Source organism: Pelophylax lessonae, assembly GCF_965119305.1.
Source record: "Pelophylax lessonae genome assembly, chromosome: 3".
Classification (NCBI taxonomy): domain Eukaryota; kingdom Metazoa; phylum Chordata; class Amphibia; order Anura; family Ranidae; genus Pelophylax; species Pelophylax lessonae.
In genome coordinates this window covers 664,317,721-664,333,026 of record NC_138770.1, presented here as the reverse complement: position 1 = coordinate 664,333,026, position 15,306 = coordinate 664,317,721, and the positions used below count along the sequence as shown (strand labels likewise).

Genomic DNA, 15,306 nt, shown 5'->3' with positions numbered 1-15,306 from the left:
GGGATGTTCCCTAGAGGAGGCACTCCACCCCCTAATACTCATCAGTTTGCACTACGGGCGGCAGTATGAGATGGGGAAATGCCACCCGTAACGCACTGCCAACTGATGACACACAAAACTGCTGGAAAAAACATCTTGGGAGTCAATTTGCTGCCCCTCTCCAAGTGGTGCCTGGGTCCAATTGACCCAGTGGGACTCATGGTAGGACCGGCCCTGCTCCCCATCTTATATGTTAAAGTGGAAGTTTGCCCTAGAAGCACTCTATGGACATTAAACTGCCATAGCACACATATTCAGGAAATACATGAAATACCATTAAATCCAGAATCATCTAAAAGTTTAATTTCTAATTGCCCACTTCTAAAGGCAGCCTGCATGCAGGTGTGAGGTGGATGCACACTCAGAAATTTGCGGCTCAGCACTAAAGATGGGGCTGAGCGCCCATCTGAATGAACCCTTACTTACTCCTCATTCCTGAACTCTGAACATTACGTACTCCTGACCACTGCACTTTGCATTACATAGAATTTTAAATTGAACTACAGTATCTGTTACTTACACCTTACCCCTGCACTTTTCTAACCACAATGTTTATTGCTTCAACAAGCTGAAACCAGGCCCAGCTAGCCAACCAGAACTTAGCCAGCCAGGCCGGAACTTAGTCCAGCCAGCCAGGCTAGAACTCAAGCCAGCCGGGCCAAATTTCAGTCCAGCCAGCCGGGCCAAATTTCAGTCCAGCCAGTCGGGCCAAATTTCAGTCCAGCCAGCCGGGCCAAATTTCAGTCCAGCCAGCCGGGCCAAATTTCAGTCCAGCCAGCTGGGCCAAATTTCAGTCCAGCCAGCCAGGCCAAATTTCAGTCCAGCCAGCCAGGCCAGAATTCAGTCCAGCCAGCCGGGCCATAATTCAGTCCAGCCAGCCGGGCCATAATTCAGTCCAGCCAGCCGGGCCAGAATTCAGTCCAGCCAGCCGGGCCAGAATTCAGTCCAGCCAGCCGGGCCAGAATTCAGTCCAGCCAGCCGGGCCAGAATTCAGTCCAGCCAGCCGGCCAGAATTCAGTCCAGCCAGCCGGCCAGAATTCAGTCCAGCCAGCCGTTTCAAAATTCAGTCCAGCCAGCCGGGCCAGAATTCAGTGCAGCCAGCCGGGTCAGAATTCAGTCTAGCCAGCCGGGCCAAAATTCAGTCCAGCCAGCCGGGCCAAAATTCAGTCCAGCCAGCCAGACCAGAATTCAGTCCAGCGCCAGAATTCAGTCCAGCCAGCCATTCCAAAGTTCAGTCCAGCCAGCCGTTCCAAAGTTCAGTCCAGCCAGCTGGGCCAGAATTTAGTCCATCCAGCTGGGCCAAAATTCAGTCCAGCGCCAGAATTCAGTCCAGCCAGCCGTTCCAAAGTTCAGTCCAGCCAGCCAGGCCAGAATTCAGTCCAGCCAGCTGGGCCAGAATTCAGTCCAGCCAGCAAGACCAGAATTCAGTCCGGACAGCCAGACCAGAATTCAGCCTGGACAGCCAGACCAGAATTCAGTCCAGCCAGGCAGACCAGAATTCAGTCTAGCCAACCGGGCCAGAATTCAATCCAGCTAAGTGGGCCAGAATTCAGTCCAGTCAACCAGGCCAGAATTCAGTCCAGTCAGTTGGGCCAGAATTCAGTCCAGTCAGCCAGGTCAGTATTAATTCTAGTCAGCCAGACAAGAATTCATTTTTAGCCAACCGGGCCACAACTCAGTCCAGCCAGCAATGCCAGAACTCTTGAGTTCTTCTCTTTTTTTTGTTCAGGTAGATCTCCACTACTCTAAGGTTGCCTACCCCTGTTCTACGGACATTAAATATCAAGCAAAGGCAAGCAATGCCATAAAATCCAGAAATATAAAAAACATGAATTCCTAATTATATTTTTTGAGGAGGGGAAGCACAGGAGTAGTGGGGAGCCAACAGTCAATTTCTACCCAGTGGCACTTTACCAAGACTATGGAAATCCTCTTAACACTCATTATACAGTTCTTTGTTCCAGAAGCCAACACTGGATTTCCATCATTGAAGCCTATAGGAACCTAACCACCAGAGCCCAAAGCCACAGCCCTCTGCTGGGATCAGCTCTTTATTGAAGAACACTTTTTTTATTTTACGAGTTCTAACCTGACTTAAGCCCCGTACACACGTACCGATCGTCGTCATACAAACGTCGGCGGACGAAAGATCTGCCGATTGTACGCGTGTTAGTATGGTGCCTCCGACAGCTGTCTGCGCACATTCTGCGGACAAGAGTCTTTCTTGCAAACATGAAAATTTTTGTATGCGGACACCAGAACGGACGATTGTTCGCCAGTCAGTACAGAAATCAGCCGACAGACCGCAGATTTGCAAGACTGGGCATGCTCAGAAAATAAAAAACACAGGGAAAGTTAACCATTACATGACATCACTTCTGCAGTCAGCTGAAGTCTGCGGACAAAATTCTTGTGCTGTCTTTGCACTTTTCAACAGACACCGACATCCCGGGGAGAAAAGACGAACGTTTGTATGACGACGATCGGTACGTGTGTACGGGGCTTTAGAATAATGCAATTCTATATGCTGTGATTGCAGACTTACTGAGGATGGAAAAAAATTATCAGGTTTTATCTCTACAGTGAAGAGCCACCTCCTTGGTTCTGCTGCCTTTAAACATTAGCCTACTTTGTGTAATGGTAATTTTGACCCTAGCCGAAGTAGTTCAATTTGTCTGACATGAATTTATGTTAATAGGGGTCATATGGTTCGGTCATTCCATCATTATATTTTTCCTGATGTAGGACTTTCAGTTCTGGTTGGACAGTTTCATTACCATCAGATGGTACCATATGCTAAAAAAAGATGACATAATTAAACCGACCTTAAAATAACTGTGACCCTTAAGAAAGATCAGAGTGTCTCTCCAAGCACCAACTTAAAATCATCCAGTGACTCCCCCCCCCCCCCCCCCCCACTGACGGGTACATCCAGCAAAGACTCGTGTTGGCCCAACATGCAATGTCTAGTATTGAAGATAGGACGCCGCAATTCAAAGACAGCCCAGTGCAAAAGTAGAGAAACTGATTTAGCCTGAAGGCTGAAACCTTTTCTCTGCTTCTTCAATACTTGAATACTTGACCCTAATATAATGTTCACACTGCCATATGCAAACAGCTGGGAGCAGAGGCGTAACCAGAACCTTCAGGGCCCCGGTGCAAGAAACCATGAAGTGCCCCCCGGACCCCTGGCTGGGGCCCTTCCCTTAAAGCATGGGGCTCTTCCCACTGATCCTGGGGCCATTTACTCTCGTTGCGGGGCCCTTTATTACGGTCCCACAGCAGGACCCTTTCACAAGTTCTGCAGTGGGCCCCCTTCCTGCCATCTTGGGGCCTCCCCACGGTGGTGGAATGCCAGGGCCCGGTCCCAAGTGTGATCTTTGCGATCCTGGAAGTTCACCCACTGGTGTCAGTAGTTTTTATTTTTTGGTATTTTATTTGTATTATTTTTTATCATTTTATTTTATTTTTTTATAATGTCACTGACTATGACTCTGTCCATTCAGGAAAGGAATGAGCTGGTAAATTACATATTTACCGACCCCTTCCTGGTTCTCTATTGTGACACATCCCCTGCAGCAGCCGGCAGGAGAGGGAAGGGAGCACATGGGGGGGGCAGCACAATGGGGGGGGGTCCCAGGGGAGCACACAGGGGCCCAGAGACAGCAGAACACAAGTGAACTGGATAGGAGGAGTGGCGGGGGCAGCATACAGAGGAACCAATCTCCTCCATTTTCCTCCTGCAGCTACAGGAAAGGAGGACAGTGATTTCTCTACATGCTGCCCCCGTCCCCTCCTATCCAGGTGTACAGGGGAGCCGCACAGGCCCCCTGGAGCATGGGGTCCGGTTGCAACCCCTGTAGTTACGCCCCTGGCTGGGAGTGTCAATACACTACTATACAAGTTAATGACACCCCCAGATCAGTTCGCATATCGCAAACTGTCAATTTGGACAGGAATCGGATTGCATGGGTGTGAACACCCATGCAATCCGATTCCGGTGCAGACCAAAAAAGGGTCCTGCACAACTTTGGTCCAAATGCGATGCAAATTCAGCCATACAAACTGTATCACTGAATTTGCATCACACAGAAATGGCATGTGATTTGCACCAGTGTGAACCGGCACTCAAAGTTGTCTCATTTTTAGGTTATAGAGCTAATAATACCACACAAGATCATCTATACAATCATCATACAATTTTATGCTGTAGAATTGTGGAATCAAAATTGTGGCCCAGGGGTCTGACCCTTTGTTTGCTTTTAACCAAGCCTTTGAGAACTATTCCCAACACTGATATGAGGCACTGATTCCTCCCACCGACACCAACAATAAGGCATAAATCCTCCCACTGACACCAAGGGTGGGCCACTATTCTTCCCAGTGACACCAACGATTGGGGCACTTCTCCTCCTACTGACACCAACAATGGGGCACTTTTTCTCCCACTGACACCAAGGTTGGGGCAATATTCCTCCCACTGACACCAAGGATGGAGCACAGCTCTTCCAACTTACACTAAGGAAGGGGTAATATTCATGCCACTAACACCAATGAAGTGGGCACTATTCTTCCCATTGACACGATGGGGCACTATTCCAACCACTGACACCAATGATGAGGAACTACTCCTCCCGCTGACACCAATGATGGGGCACTATTTCTCCCACTGACACCAATGATGGGGCACTGTTCCTCCCACTGACACCAAGGATGTGGCAATATTCCTTCCACTGACACTAAAGATGGAGCACAGCTCTTCCCACTTACACTAAGGATGGGGTAATGTTCATCCCACTAACACCAAAGAAGTGGGCACTATTCTTCCCACTGACACGATGGGGCATTATTCCAACCACTGACACCAATGATGGGGCACTACTCCTCCCACTGACACCAATGATGGGACACTATTCCTCCCACTGACACCAATGATGGGGCACAATTCCTCCCACTGACACCAATGATGGGGCACAATTCCTCCCACTGACACCAATCATAGGGCACTGTTCCTCCCACTGACGCCAATGATGGGGCACTATTCCTCGCACTGACACCAATGATGGGACACTATTCCTCCCACTGACACCAACGATGGGGCACAATTCCTCCCACTGACACCAATGATGGGGCACTGTTCCTCCCACTGACACCAATGATGGGGCACTATTCATCCCACTGACACCAATGATGGGGCACTATTTCTCCCACTGACACCAATGATGGGGCACTATTCCTCCCACTGACACCAATGATGGGACACTATTCCTCCCACTGACACCAATGATGGGGCACTATTTCTCCCACTGACACCAATGATGGGGCACTATTCCTCCCACTGACACCAATGATGGGACACTATTTCTCCCCCTAATACCACAGATGGGGCACTATACCACCCTAATCCTCTCCCTAACACCAAATATCGGTCATTGTTTACTCCCACTAATACCAGGACATTTTCTACTCACACTGTCCACGGTCTGCCCCACCCTAAAGCCTGAAGGGCAATAGACTGGCACTTTTGTTAAAATTTTAGAGACCCCAGCTAAAAAACATAAATCAATCTTATTCTAGAACTGACTAATGCTAGCTAATTACAGAATGTCCCATTGACAGCTCACACACTTTTGCCAAACTCACAGAGCACCTGCCACTTCGGTGAAATTAAATTGATGTTGTACAGGATAAACTCACAAATGCACCTGTTTTTTTTCCATTTCCCCAAGATTGCATTATTGTCCGGGTAACAGATGTCTCTCTGTGACAACAAATGGATCATTCAGCAACTTACCTCTTCATATCTGTCAAACACGGCTCCTTCTTGCATGAAAGCAGGAACAGCCTTCTGCCAGTTAAATTCATACGGCTTGGCCATGTTTGGTTTCTAAAGGTCTGGAAGACAGAGCAGATAAAAACCATGGTCATTAGACCGAAATGGAAGCAAGCACTGCATTTTTTTACTCTCAAAATGATTGACAGCATATCTAAAAATAAAATACTTAAGCCATGATCTGCTACAGTTCCGATGGCTCGGCAGGGATCTTCTTTTTTACCAATAAATGCGTCTAAGAAATTTATCACATTTCTCTTGACAATGAAAGCCTTATGGTCAGGACCCAGGTCTGAACCTGCAACCTCTGCTGCAGCTGGGGGTACCTCTGCTTGCTGAGCCACCTAGGATGCTGGACAGCAGCCTGAACAATCCTTGAACAATCTTTCCTTAAACCTTGCTTCTCTTAAGCCCTTTGCTCTTCTCATTAACTTTTAGCAATTTAAGCGATTTTAGCCATGCCTTTGCACTTCCTGTTTGCCAGATTATTGTGCTCTCTCCAGCCAATATCGAGCTCTTGTCACTCCTGCTGCCGTTTATATCTTTGTTACCGACCTAAGGCTTATTCCTCACCAATAAATGCGTATAAGAACTTTATCACATTTCTCTTGACAATGAAAGCATTATGGTCAGGACCCAGGTCTGAACCTGCAACCTCTGCTGCAGCTGGGGTACCTCTGCTTGCTGAGCCACCTAGGATGCTGGACAGCAGCCTGAACAATCCTTGAACAATCTTGCCTTAAACCTTGCTTCTCTTAAACCCTTTGCTCTTCTCATTAACTTTTAGCCATTTTAACTGTTTTAGCCATGCCTTTGCACTTCCTGTTTGCCAGATTATTGTGCTCTCTCTAGCCAATATCTAGCTCTTGTCACTCCTGCTTATATCTTTGTTACCAACTTTAGGCTTGTTCCTCATCTACGCTTTTGCTTGATCGTAACCTGCAACCCCCTTGTTACCGACCTTTGTCTTGTTACTGACTATGCTTCTGCTATACCTGCTACAGCACACCGGCTTGCTCACCTCCTGGTGGGGCAATCCTGAGGACTGCGACCTGGTAATAACTGGCAGCAAAACCCATCTCCACCATTAGGAGCTCTGGTGAACACCAGTTGGTGCTTAGACTCCGCACCTAGTGTAAGCCAGCTGCCAGGGTGACCTGCTTCTGTACTTACCCATCTGGTCAGTGGGAGCCTCTAAACTGCTATAGCTACTGCTCTCTTAGCCTGACCACTGACCGTGACACTCACTCCAGCTAATTTATTTGAAGTTTTGGATATTTCTGTCTGTGATTACAATAAGTGGATTTGCTCTCAAAATTTGTCATGATGGCCATACAAGAAATAGGTAAACTGGAGGTCATTGGAGAATAGAACCATGAAACTGCTGTCTCGTGCCATGAAAAAATCACTGTTTCACTGAGTATAGCAGGCCACCAAAGAAAGCTGTGGACCTTCCCCCCATAGGATGTCTCCCACTGAAATAGTCTCCTCACCTCTCCCTTGCTACTGAAGCCATGGATCTCAAAGCTACTACTGGATGTACAGATAGACTGGATCTCATGAAGATGGCTAAAGAGATTGAGCCTGGCGTTTGTCCAGTTCTCCTTGTGTGAGGTCCATTGACAGTGATGCATTTTGACACTTGTTTAAAGTAAAGTCTCACCATGAGAGGTGGGAATATAAAAAATGTTGGCTGGTGTCTACTTCTGAAAAATTCTTAAAACTTAATGAACCCAAACATGAAGATAAATAACAGTTAGGCCCCTTTCACACTTGTGCGACTTGTCCTGCAATTTGGGATGGCAAAATCGGATGACAAGTCGTACTCCATGATTTCCAATGTGTACCATTCATATCTGTATGACTTGAAGTTGCAACGACTTAAAAGTAGTCCCCGCACTACTTTGGGCCGATTTGAATGCATTTTGACGTCCAAAGAAATAGGTATTGCTTCAAGTCCAGTCAAAATCGCAGCAAAATCTTGGTAAAATAGCGGCAACAAAATTGCGGTAAAATTGCGTGACTTTTAAGTCGCGCAAGTGTGAAAGAGGCCCTTAACCACTTGCCGACCAGTCACGTTGACTGTACTGCGGCAAAGTGGTTCGTTATCGTCTGGCGACGTAGACCTACGTCACCAGACATTCCCCTCTCTCAGCGGCGTGCGCGCGTCGCCAGAGGCTCGCTCCCGCTGTTTTCAGTCACAGCGGGAGTCGGGCCAGGGGAGGAGCTGCCGCTCTTCCCCGATCGTCGGGGAATCGAGTGTGGAGACCCGCCCGCTTGTGTAAACAAAGCGGGCGGATCTCCTAAGTGACAGACAGGGTCAGAATGCAGGGTTCAGCATAGCCCCCCACCTCCCCCCACACACGTCAGTAAGCACCAGGCATACATTAACCCCTTGATCACCAATAAAAATTAACCCCTTCCCTGTGTCATTTTTACAGTAACAGTGCATATGTATAGCACTGATTACTGTAGTAATGTCACTGGTACCCCCAAAAGTGTCAAAAATGTCAGTCAAGGGTCCGATCTGTCCGCCGCAATGTCGCAGTCCCGCAAAAAAAAAATCACAGATCGCCGCCATTACTCGTTAAAAAAAAAAAAACACCAAAAATGACAGAAATCTTTCCCTTAGTTATTAAACGCAATAACTTTTGCGCAAACCAATCAAAATACGCCTATTGCGATTTTTTTTACCAAAAATATGTAGCATAAAACAAATTTGCCTAGAATGATAAAAAATTTTGATTTTTACATTTTTTGGGGGGGAATTTCATATAAAAAAAATGTGAAAAATATTATTTTTTCAAAATTGTCGCTCTTTTTTTGTTTATAGCGCAAAAAGTAAAAATCGCACAGGTGATCAAATACCACCAAAAGGAAGCTCTGTTTGTGGGAAAAAAGGACGTAAATTTCGTTTGGATACGGCGTTGCATGACCGCGCAATTGTCAGTTAAAGACGCACAGCGCCGAATCGCAAAAAGTGGCCTGGACGTAAGACAGCAAACTCCTCCGGTGGTAAAGTGGTTAATTAAATTGAAATGCAATTAATAATAAATGACTCCATCCATTATTGCTCCTATGGATATGGCACTGTTTCCAGTGTACCACCCTCCTAGATAGGTGCTAGGTAGGGAGAGTAGTTTTGGCTCTGCCTGCTTATCAGGAGAGCAGCAGGCAAAACATAGATGCACTCTGCTTATCAGGGGAGCATGATTCGTAGTTAGGCCTGCTCCATGTGCTCAGTGTGTGTGTATTTGGGGTGATGAAGGTTTCCCACTGTGTTCAATGGGGAGACACGTTGGGCAGTGGAGGAAACCCGGCAAATGACACACAGGCTTTGATACTATCCCATGGGTTTGGCACAAAGAGTGGTGCATTATGGGATACGGTATGAAAGCCAGGGGCACATGAGGCAGGGGGTCTTTGGGCAGGAAGCCAGGTCCCAGAAGGAGGGTGACGGCTGTCTCCTCTTCTGTAGCAGTGGATGGTGGTCACAGGCAGTCGGTCTAGTGAAGCAGAGTGTGTGGTTGAAACTGGGAATGCCAAGTTAGAACCCTGAAGATAATTACAAGCAGGAACATTTATTCTATCTTCATTCCAGTGGCAGAGTGAAGCAGCGGCCTTGCCGCATCCTCAAATCAGATGTCCTCAATACTGTGAATAGTTACTAGCTGGAGTATCCCACTCATCCCTTCTCCTACCCTAGTTCTAAATAAAACTACAAAACAACATCCCCTGGACTGATCATTAACTGAGTCAAGTACTTAACCAGTTTAAGACCGGAAGGATTTGCCCCCCTTAATGAGCAGGCCATATTTTGCGATTCGGCACTGCGTTACTTTTACGGACAATTGCGCGGTCGTGCGACACTGTACCCAAATAAAATTGATGTCCTTTTTTTTTTTTTTTTTACAAACAGAGCTTTCTTTTGGTGGTATTTGATCACCTGTGTGATTTTTTTTTTTTTTTTTTTTTTGCGCTATAAACAAAAAAAAGAGCGAAAATTTTGAAAAAAAAAAAAAAACAATATTTTTCACATTCTGCTATATGACATTCCCCAAAAATCTTTTTAAAAAAATCAAATTTTTTTTAACATTTTAGGCCAATTTGTTTTCTGCTACATAATTTCGGTTAAAAAAAAAAAATCGCAATGAGCGTATTTTGATTGGTTTGCGCAAAAGTTATCGCGTCTACTAACTACGGGAAAGATTTATGTCATTTTTATTGTTTTTTTGTTTTTTTTTACTAGTAATGGCAGCGATCTGCGATTTTTTGCGGGACTGCGACATTGCGGCGGACAGATCGGACCCCTAACTGACATTTTTGACACTTTTGGGGGTACCAGTGACATTACTACAGTAATCAGTGCTAAAAATATGCACTGTTACTGTAATAATGACACTGGCAGGGAAGGGGTTAACCCTGTGGGTGATCAATGGGTTAAATGTGAGCCTAGGGGAGTGATTCTAACTGTGGGGGGGGGGGGGGGGGCGTGGCTTCTGAAATGACCATATAGACATGTGTTCCTATATAGAAGGATCACAGGAGCTCTGTGATCATTCCAGGGAGAAGAGCGGTCAGATGTGTTTACAACAGCCGACCGTCCTTCTCTCTCACCGGGGAGCGATCGTGGGTGTCAGGCAGCAATCAGAGCCACCTGCCCGCTGCATCAGCTTCCCCGCTGACGAGCGGGGGCGGGAGTGCGCCCCCTAGCCTCTTGCTCGCGACTGACGTATAGCTACGTCGGTTTGCCCAGGAGCGGCTGCGGTCGTAAAGCAGTTAAATGGATACATTGCTACGGGTAACCCAGGGGAATCCAGAAAGTCTTATATCCAGCAGGTCCTCTAGGGGGCAGTGCTACACCAGTAAACGTGAATGTAATTTCAGGCTGTGGAGATGGATTACATAATGGCTGCTAGCAAAAACCTGGTTTATGCCAACAATGAAAAAGCACATTCTAGGTTAGATAAGGCCACAAAACTAGGTCAACAAACTCTATCAGCGTGCCAGTGTAATCGTTTCGGATGTAAACGCCTTCAGTGGTTAAAGTGTATCTCTTGCAGAAACGTTTTCTTTTTAGTTTTGGGTAGAGTATGGGACAGTTAGAAACCCTATCAGGTTTTTCTCCCATTACAGATTTCCCTCACCTTTCTGGACAACAGACCAAACTGGAAATAAGAATAATCGGGGCTTTTTTTTCAGCGGGAACGCGGGGGAACGCAGTTACGGTACCTCCTGCATTGAATGTATGTAATGGGAAGGGGTTCAGGGTCTATTGATGCTGGATGCTGGGGGATCTATTTCTACTGGGTGGGTGGGGTTTATTGTTGCTAAGGAGGTCTATTGTTGCTGGTGGGGGATCTACTGTTGTTGGGGTTGGGGCTTTTGTTGCTGGGGGTCAGTTGTTGCTGGGAAAGATCTAGTGATGCTGGCTGCAGGGAAATCTGTTGCTGCTGGGGATCTATTTTTGCTGGTGGGGAGGGGTATTTTGTTGGTTTTTGCTTGAGGGGGATCTATTGTTGCTGGCTGCAGAGGATCTATTTTACTGCTTTTCTTGTTTTCATTAACAAATTCCATACAAATTACTTAGTATCACAAATGTTACTTGGTTCTGTATTCTCTAAAAGGGCCGGTATTGGGAGGAGGGTAGGGGGTGGAACCAAGGAATCGTGCAGGGGGTGGGTAGGGGGGGGGAGACAAGGGGTGACTCAGAAAGGGGGAGTTCCTGCACCTATTGTCTGAGAAAAAAAGCCCAGAGTATAATTCATTCCAAAGCAATAGGAGCCCACTCTTTGACAGTTGTCACTAAAACAGGTGTCCCCATTGGATAATTTCCTTCGCCTCCTGCTCCATTGACAACTATAAAGTTTGGAGTTACCAATCACGTTCTCTCCTGTAGCAACACACAATAAAAAGCTGACAGAGTTTCTAAAGGGGCAGTACTGGGAGGTTGGGAGGGGGTGGAACCATGGAACGGTGCTCGGGGGTGGGTAGGGGGCGGAGACAAGGAGTGACTTGGAAGGGGGAAGTTCCTGCACCTATTCTCTGAGAAAAAAAAAGCCCTCAGGATTACTAATAATCTGTGTTTTACTTTAATGTAAACCTCCCACAATTTTAACCACCGCCAGATTTACTGCGGCAGGCAGCCCCTCCTACGCGAACCAACGTATCTGTACGTCGGTTGTGCGCCTGCAGCTAGGCGGCGGCACGCTCCCGCCCCCCACTCGTCAGCGGTGACTCCGCTGCACTGGGCCAGCGGCTCCAATTGCGGCCGGGCACCCACTGAGAGAGAAGGACGGTCAGCTGTTATAAACACAGCTGACCATTCTTCTCTCTGGAATGATCGCAGAGCGCCTGTGATCCTTCTATGTAGGATCCCAGGTCTCTGTGCTCATTTCACAAGCCCCGCCCCCATACAGTTAGAAAACACTCCCCTAGGCTTACATTTAACCCTTTGATCACCTACTGTGTTAACCCCTTCCCTGCCAGTGTCATTATTACAGTAGCAGTGCATATTTTTAGCACTGATTAGTGTAGTAATGTCACTGGTCCCCCCAAAAGTGTGAAAAATGTCAGTTAGGGGTCCAATCTGTCGGCCGCAATGTCGCAGTCCCGCTAAAAATTGAAGATCGCCGCCATTACTTGTTAAAAAAAAAAAAAACAATAAAAATGACATAAATCTTTCCCGTAGTTAGTAGACGCGATAAATTTTGCGCAAACCAATCAAAATACGCTATTAATATTGCGATTTTTTTTTTTTTACCAAAAATATGTAGCAGAAAACAAATTGGCCTAAAATGTTAAAAAATATAGGCTCCTTTCACACGGTCCGCCTCCGCAGGCGGATCCGTGTTGCTCAGCGGGGATCGATCCGCGATCCCCGCTGAGCCGGCGGATGACAGCTCCGTCTCCGCTTGCAGAGCGGAGAGGGAGGTGTCTCAGCACCCGCTGCCCTCTATGGGGGATCGGAGGAGAGCGGACCGCTTGTCCGCTCTCATCAGATCCGCTCCGCTCCGATTACTGAACGGATGGAAAAATAGGGTTTCCATCCGTCCAGATTTCAGCACAGGATCGGATGCGGATGGCAGCGGGTGTCAGCGGAGGTGACCTCCGCTGACACCCGCTGCCCCATAGAGCTGCATGGAGGATCCGATCAGATCCGCCTAAAAAACTGACAGGCAGATCTGATCGGACCGCCCGTGTGAAAGAGCCCTTAGATTTTTTAATTTTATTTTGGGAATGTTATATAGCAGAATGTGAAAAATATTGGGTTTTTTTTTCCAGAATTGTTGCTCTTTTTTTGTTTATAGCGCAAAAAATACAAATAGCAGAGGTGATCAAATACCACCAAAAGAAAGCTCTGTTTGTGAGGAAAAAAGTCAATTTTTATTGAGGTACAGCGTCGCACGACCGCGCAATTGTGTGTTCATGTAACGCAGTGCCGAATCGCAAAATTTGGCCTGGTCAGGAAGGGGGCAAATCCTTCCGGTCTTAAAGTGGTTAAACAAAGAATGAATAAAAATGTACAAAAATAATCAATATTAGACAGCCAAATTTTAGATTTAAGGCACCTATAACAATTTTATTTAAAGTCTTTGTTTAACTGCATTTTAATACACACAAAAAATATATATATGTCTTCCTTTTTAATTTACATTTGATTACATAATTAAAATAATTGATAATAATTAATTAAAATAATTACAAAAATCTTTTATTTCTATAGTATTCCAAATTTAGCGATTCGTGTTAGATGGAATGTCTGGGAGGCAGTGAAATTGTTAAGACACAATTGTTAAAAACGTACAAAAATAATCAATATTAGACAGCCAAACTTTTGATTTAAGGCACATGTAACAATTTTATTTAAAGTCTTTGTTTAAATGTATTTTAATACATAAAAAAAAAAAAAAATATATATATATATATATATATATATATATATATATATATGTCTTCCTTTTGAATTTAAATTTGATTACATAATTAAAATAATTACAAAAATCTTATTTCTATAGTATTCCAAATTTAGCGATTCGTGTTAGATGGAGTGTCTGGGAGGCAGTGAAATTGTTAACACACAATTGTTAAAAACGTACAAAAATAATCAATATTAGACAGCCAAACTTTTGATTTAAGGCACATGTAACAATTTTATTTAAAGTCTTTATTTAAATGCACTTTAATACATAAAAAATATATATATATATATATATATGTCTTCCTTTTGAATTTACATTTGATTACATAATTAAAATAATTAATAATAATTAATTAAAATAATTACAAAAATCTTTTATTTCTATAGTATTCCAAATTTAGCTATTCATGTTAGATGGAGTGTCTGGGAGCCAGTGAAGTTGTTAACACACAATTGTTAAAAACCGTACAAAAATAATCAATATTAGACAGCCAAACTTTAGATTTAAGGCACATATAACAATTTTATTTAAAGTGTTTGTTTAAATGCATTTTAAAACATACAAAAATATATATATATATACATATATATATATATATATATATATATATATATATATATATATATATATATATGTCTACCTTTTGAATTTACATTTGATTACATAATTAAAATAATTCATAATAATGAATTAAAATAATTACAAAAATCTTTTATTTCTATAGTATTCCAAATGTAGCGATTCGTGTTAGATGGAGTGTCTGGGAGGCAGTGAAATTGTTAACACACAATGCTTTAATATGTATGTTTGGACACATCCTGCCAACAAGCCTGGCTTTCTTGAAAACTGCCTCTCTCATAAATCAAAGTAGAGCCTTTCTGATCATAAATCCAACCTTAATTAGTTTACATCCGTGGGCGGATGGAGAGATGCATTAGAGGAAAGTTCCCTTTAAACAGCTTCCTCGCATGACCTCCTGGAGTAGCTGAAAGTAAGAACGTGATTTTCAATTTGCCCTTAATGTGCAAAACAGTTAATGATTTTGAGAATCCATTTACTTTACAATTATTATTCTTGTTGACAGAATTAAATTTGCACATTCACATTGATGTAAATTTTCTTCCACTCCTCTTTTTCCAAGGCAGCGCATTCATCACATCACGCTAGCCACGCACCTTTTGATTTTTTTTTTTGCATTTAATCCAATCCAAATGTTCTACTGGATCTAAGATTCTTTGTTTTTTAAACAGTGACATGTGCTTCTGCATTCTCTTGATTCAATCAAATATTCAATGAACGAAAAAAAAAAAAACCGTGAAGACCGTTGTAAATCTAATTTAATTGCCATTCAATCTATTTTTACCTCCCACTTCTCTCAAAAGTAGGACTGCAGCCAAATTATTTTTCTAGCTCTGCAAAGAGAGAGGGGGGGGGGGTTAGAACCTCTAGCAGGTTTTTGCAGCCATACCGGGTGAGATTTGAGCGAGGTGACTATGGTGTCAGGACCTAGAT

The 15,306-nt window shown here is 44.5% G+C and overlaps 1 protein-coding gene across 7 annotated transcripts in view; it reads right to left on the bottom strand.

Annotated features, from left to right (window-relative positions):
- PLCB4 (phospholipase C beta 4) overlaps window positions 1–15,306 on the bottom strand; it is a 608,938-nt gene that overhangs the window by 247,651 nt on the left and 345,981 nt on the right. For all 7 annotated transcript variants that reach the window (XM_082250179.1, XM_082250184.1, XM_082250183.1 and 4 more), the window contains one exon: window positions 5,834–5,934. In XM_082250179.1, coding sequence (XP_082106305.1) covers window positions 5,834–5,917 — 84 coding nt within the window. In that variant the 5' untranslated portion in view covers window positions 5,918–5,934. The remainder of the gene's footprint in view (window positions 1–5,833; window positions 5,935–15,306) is intronic.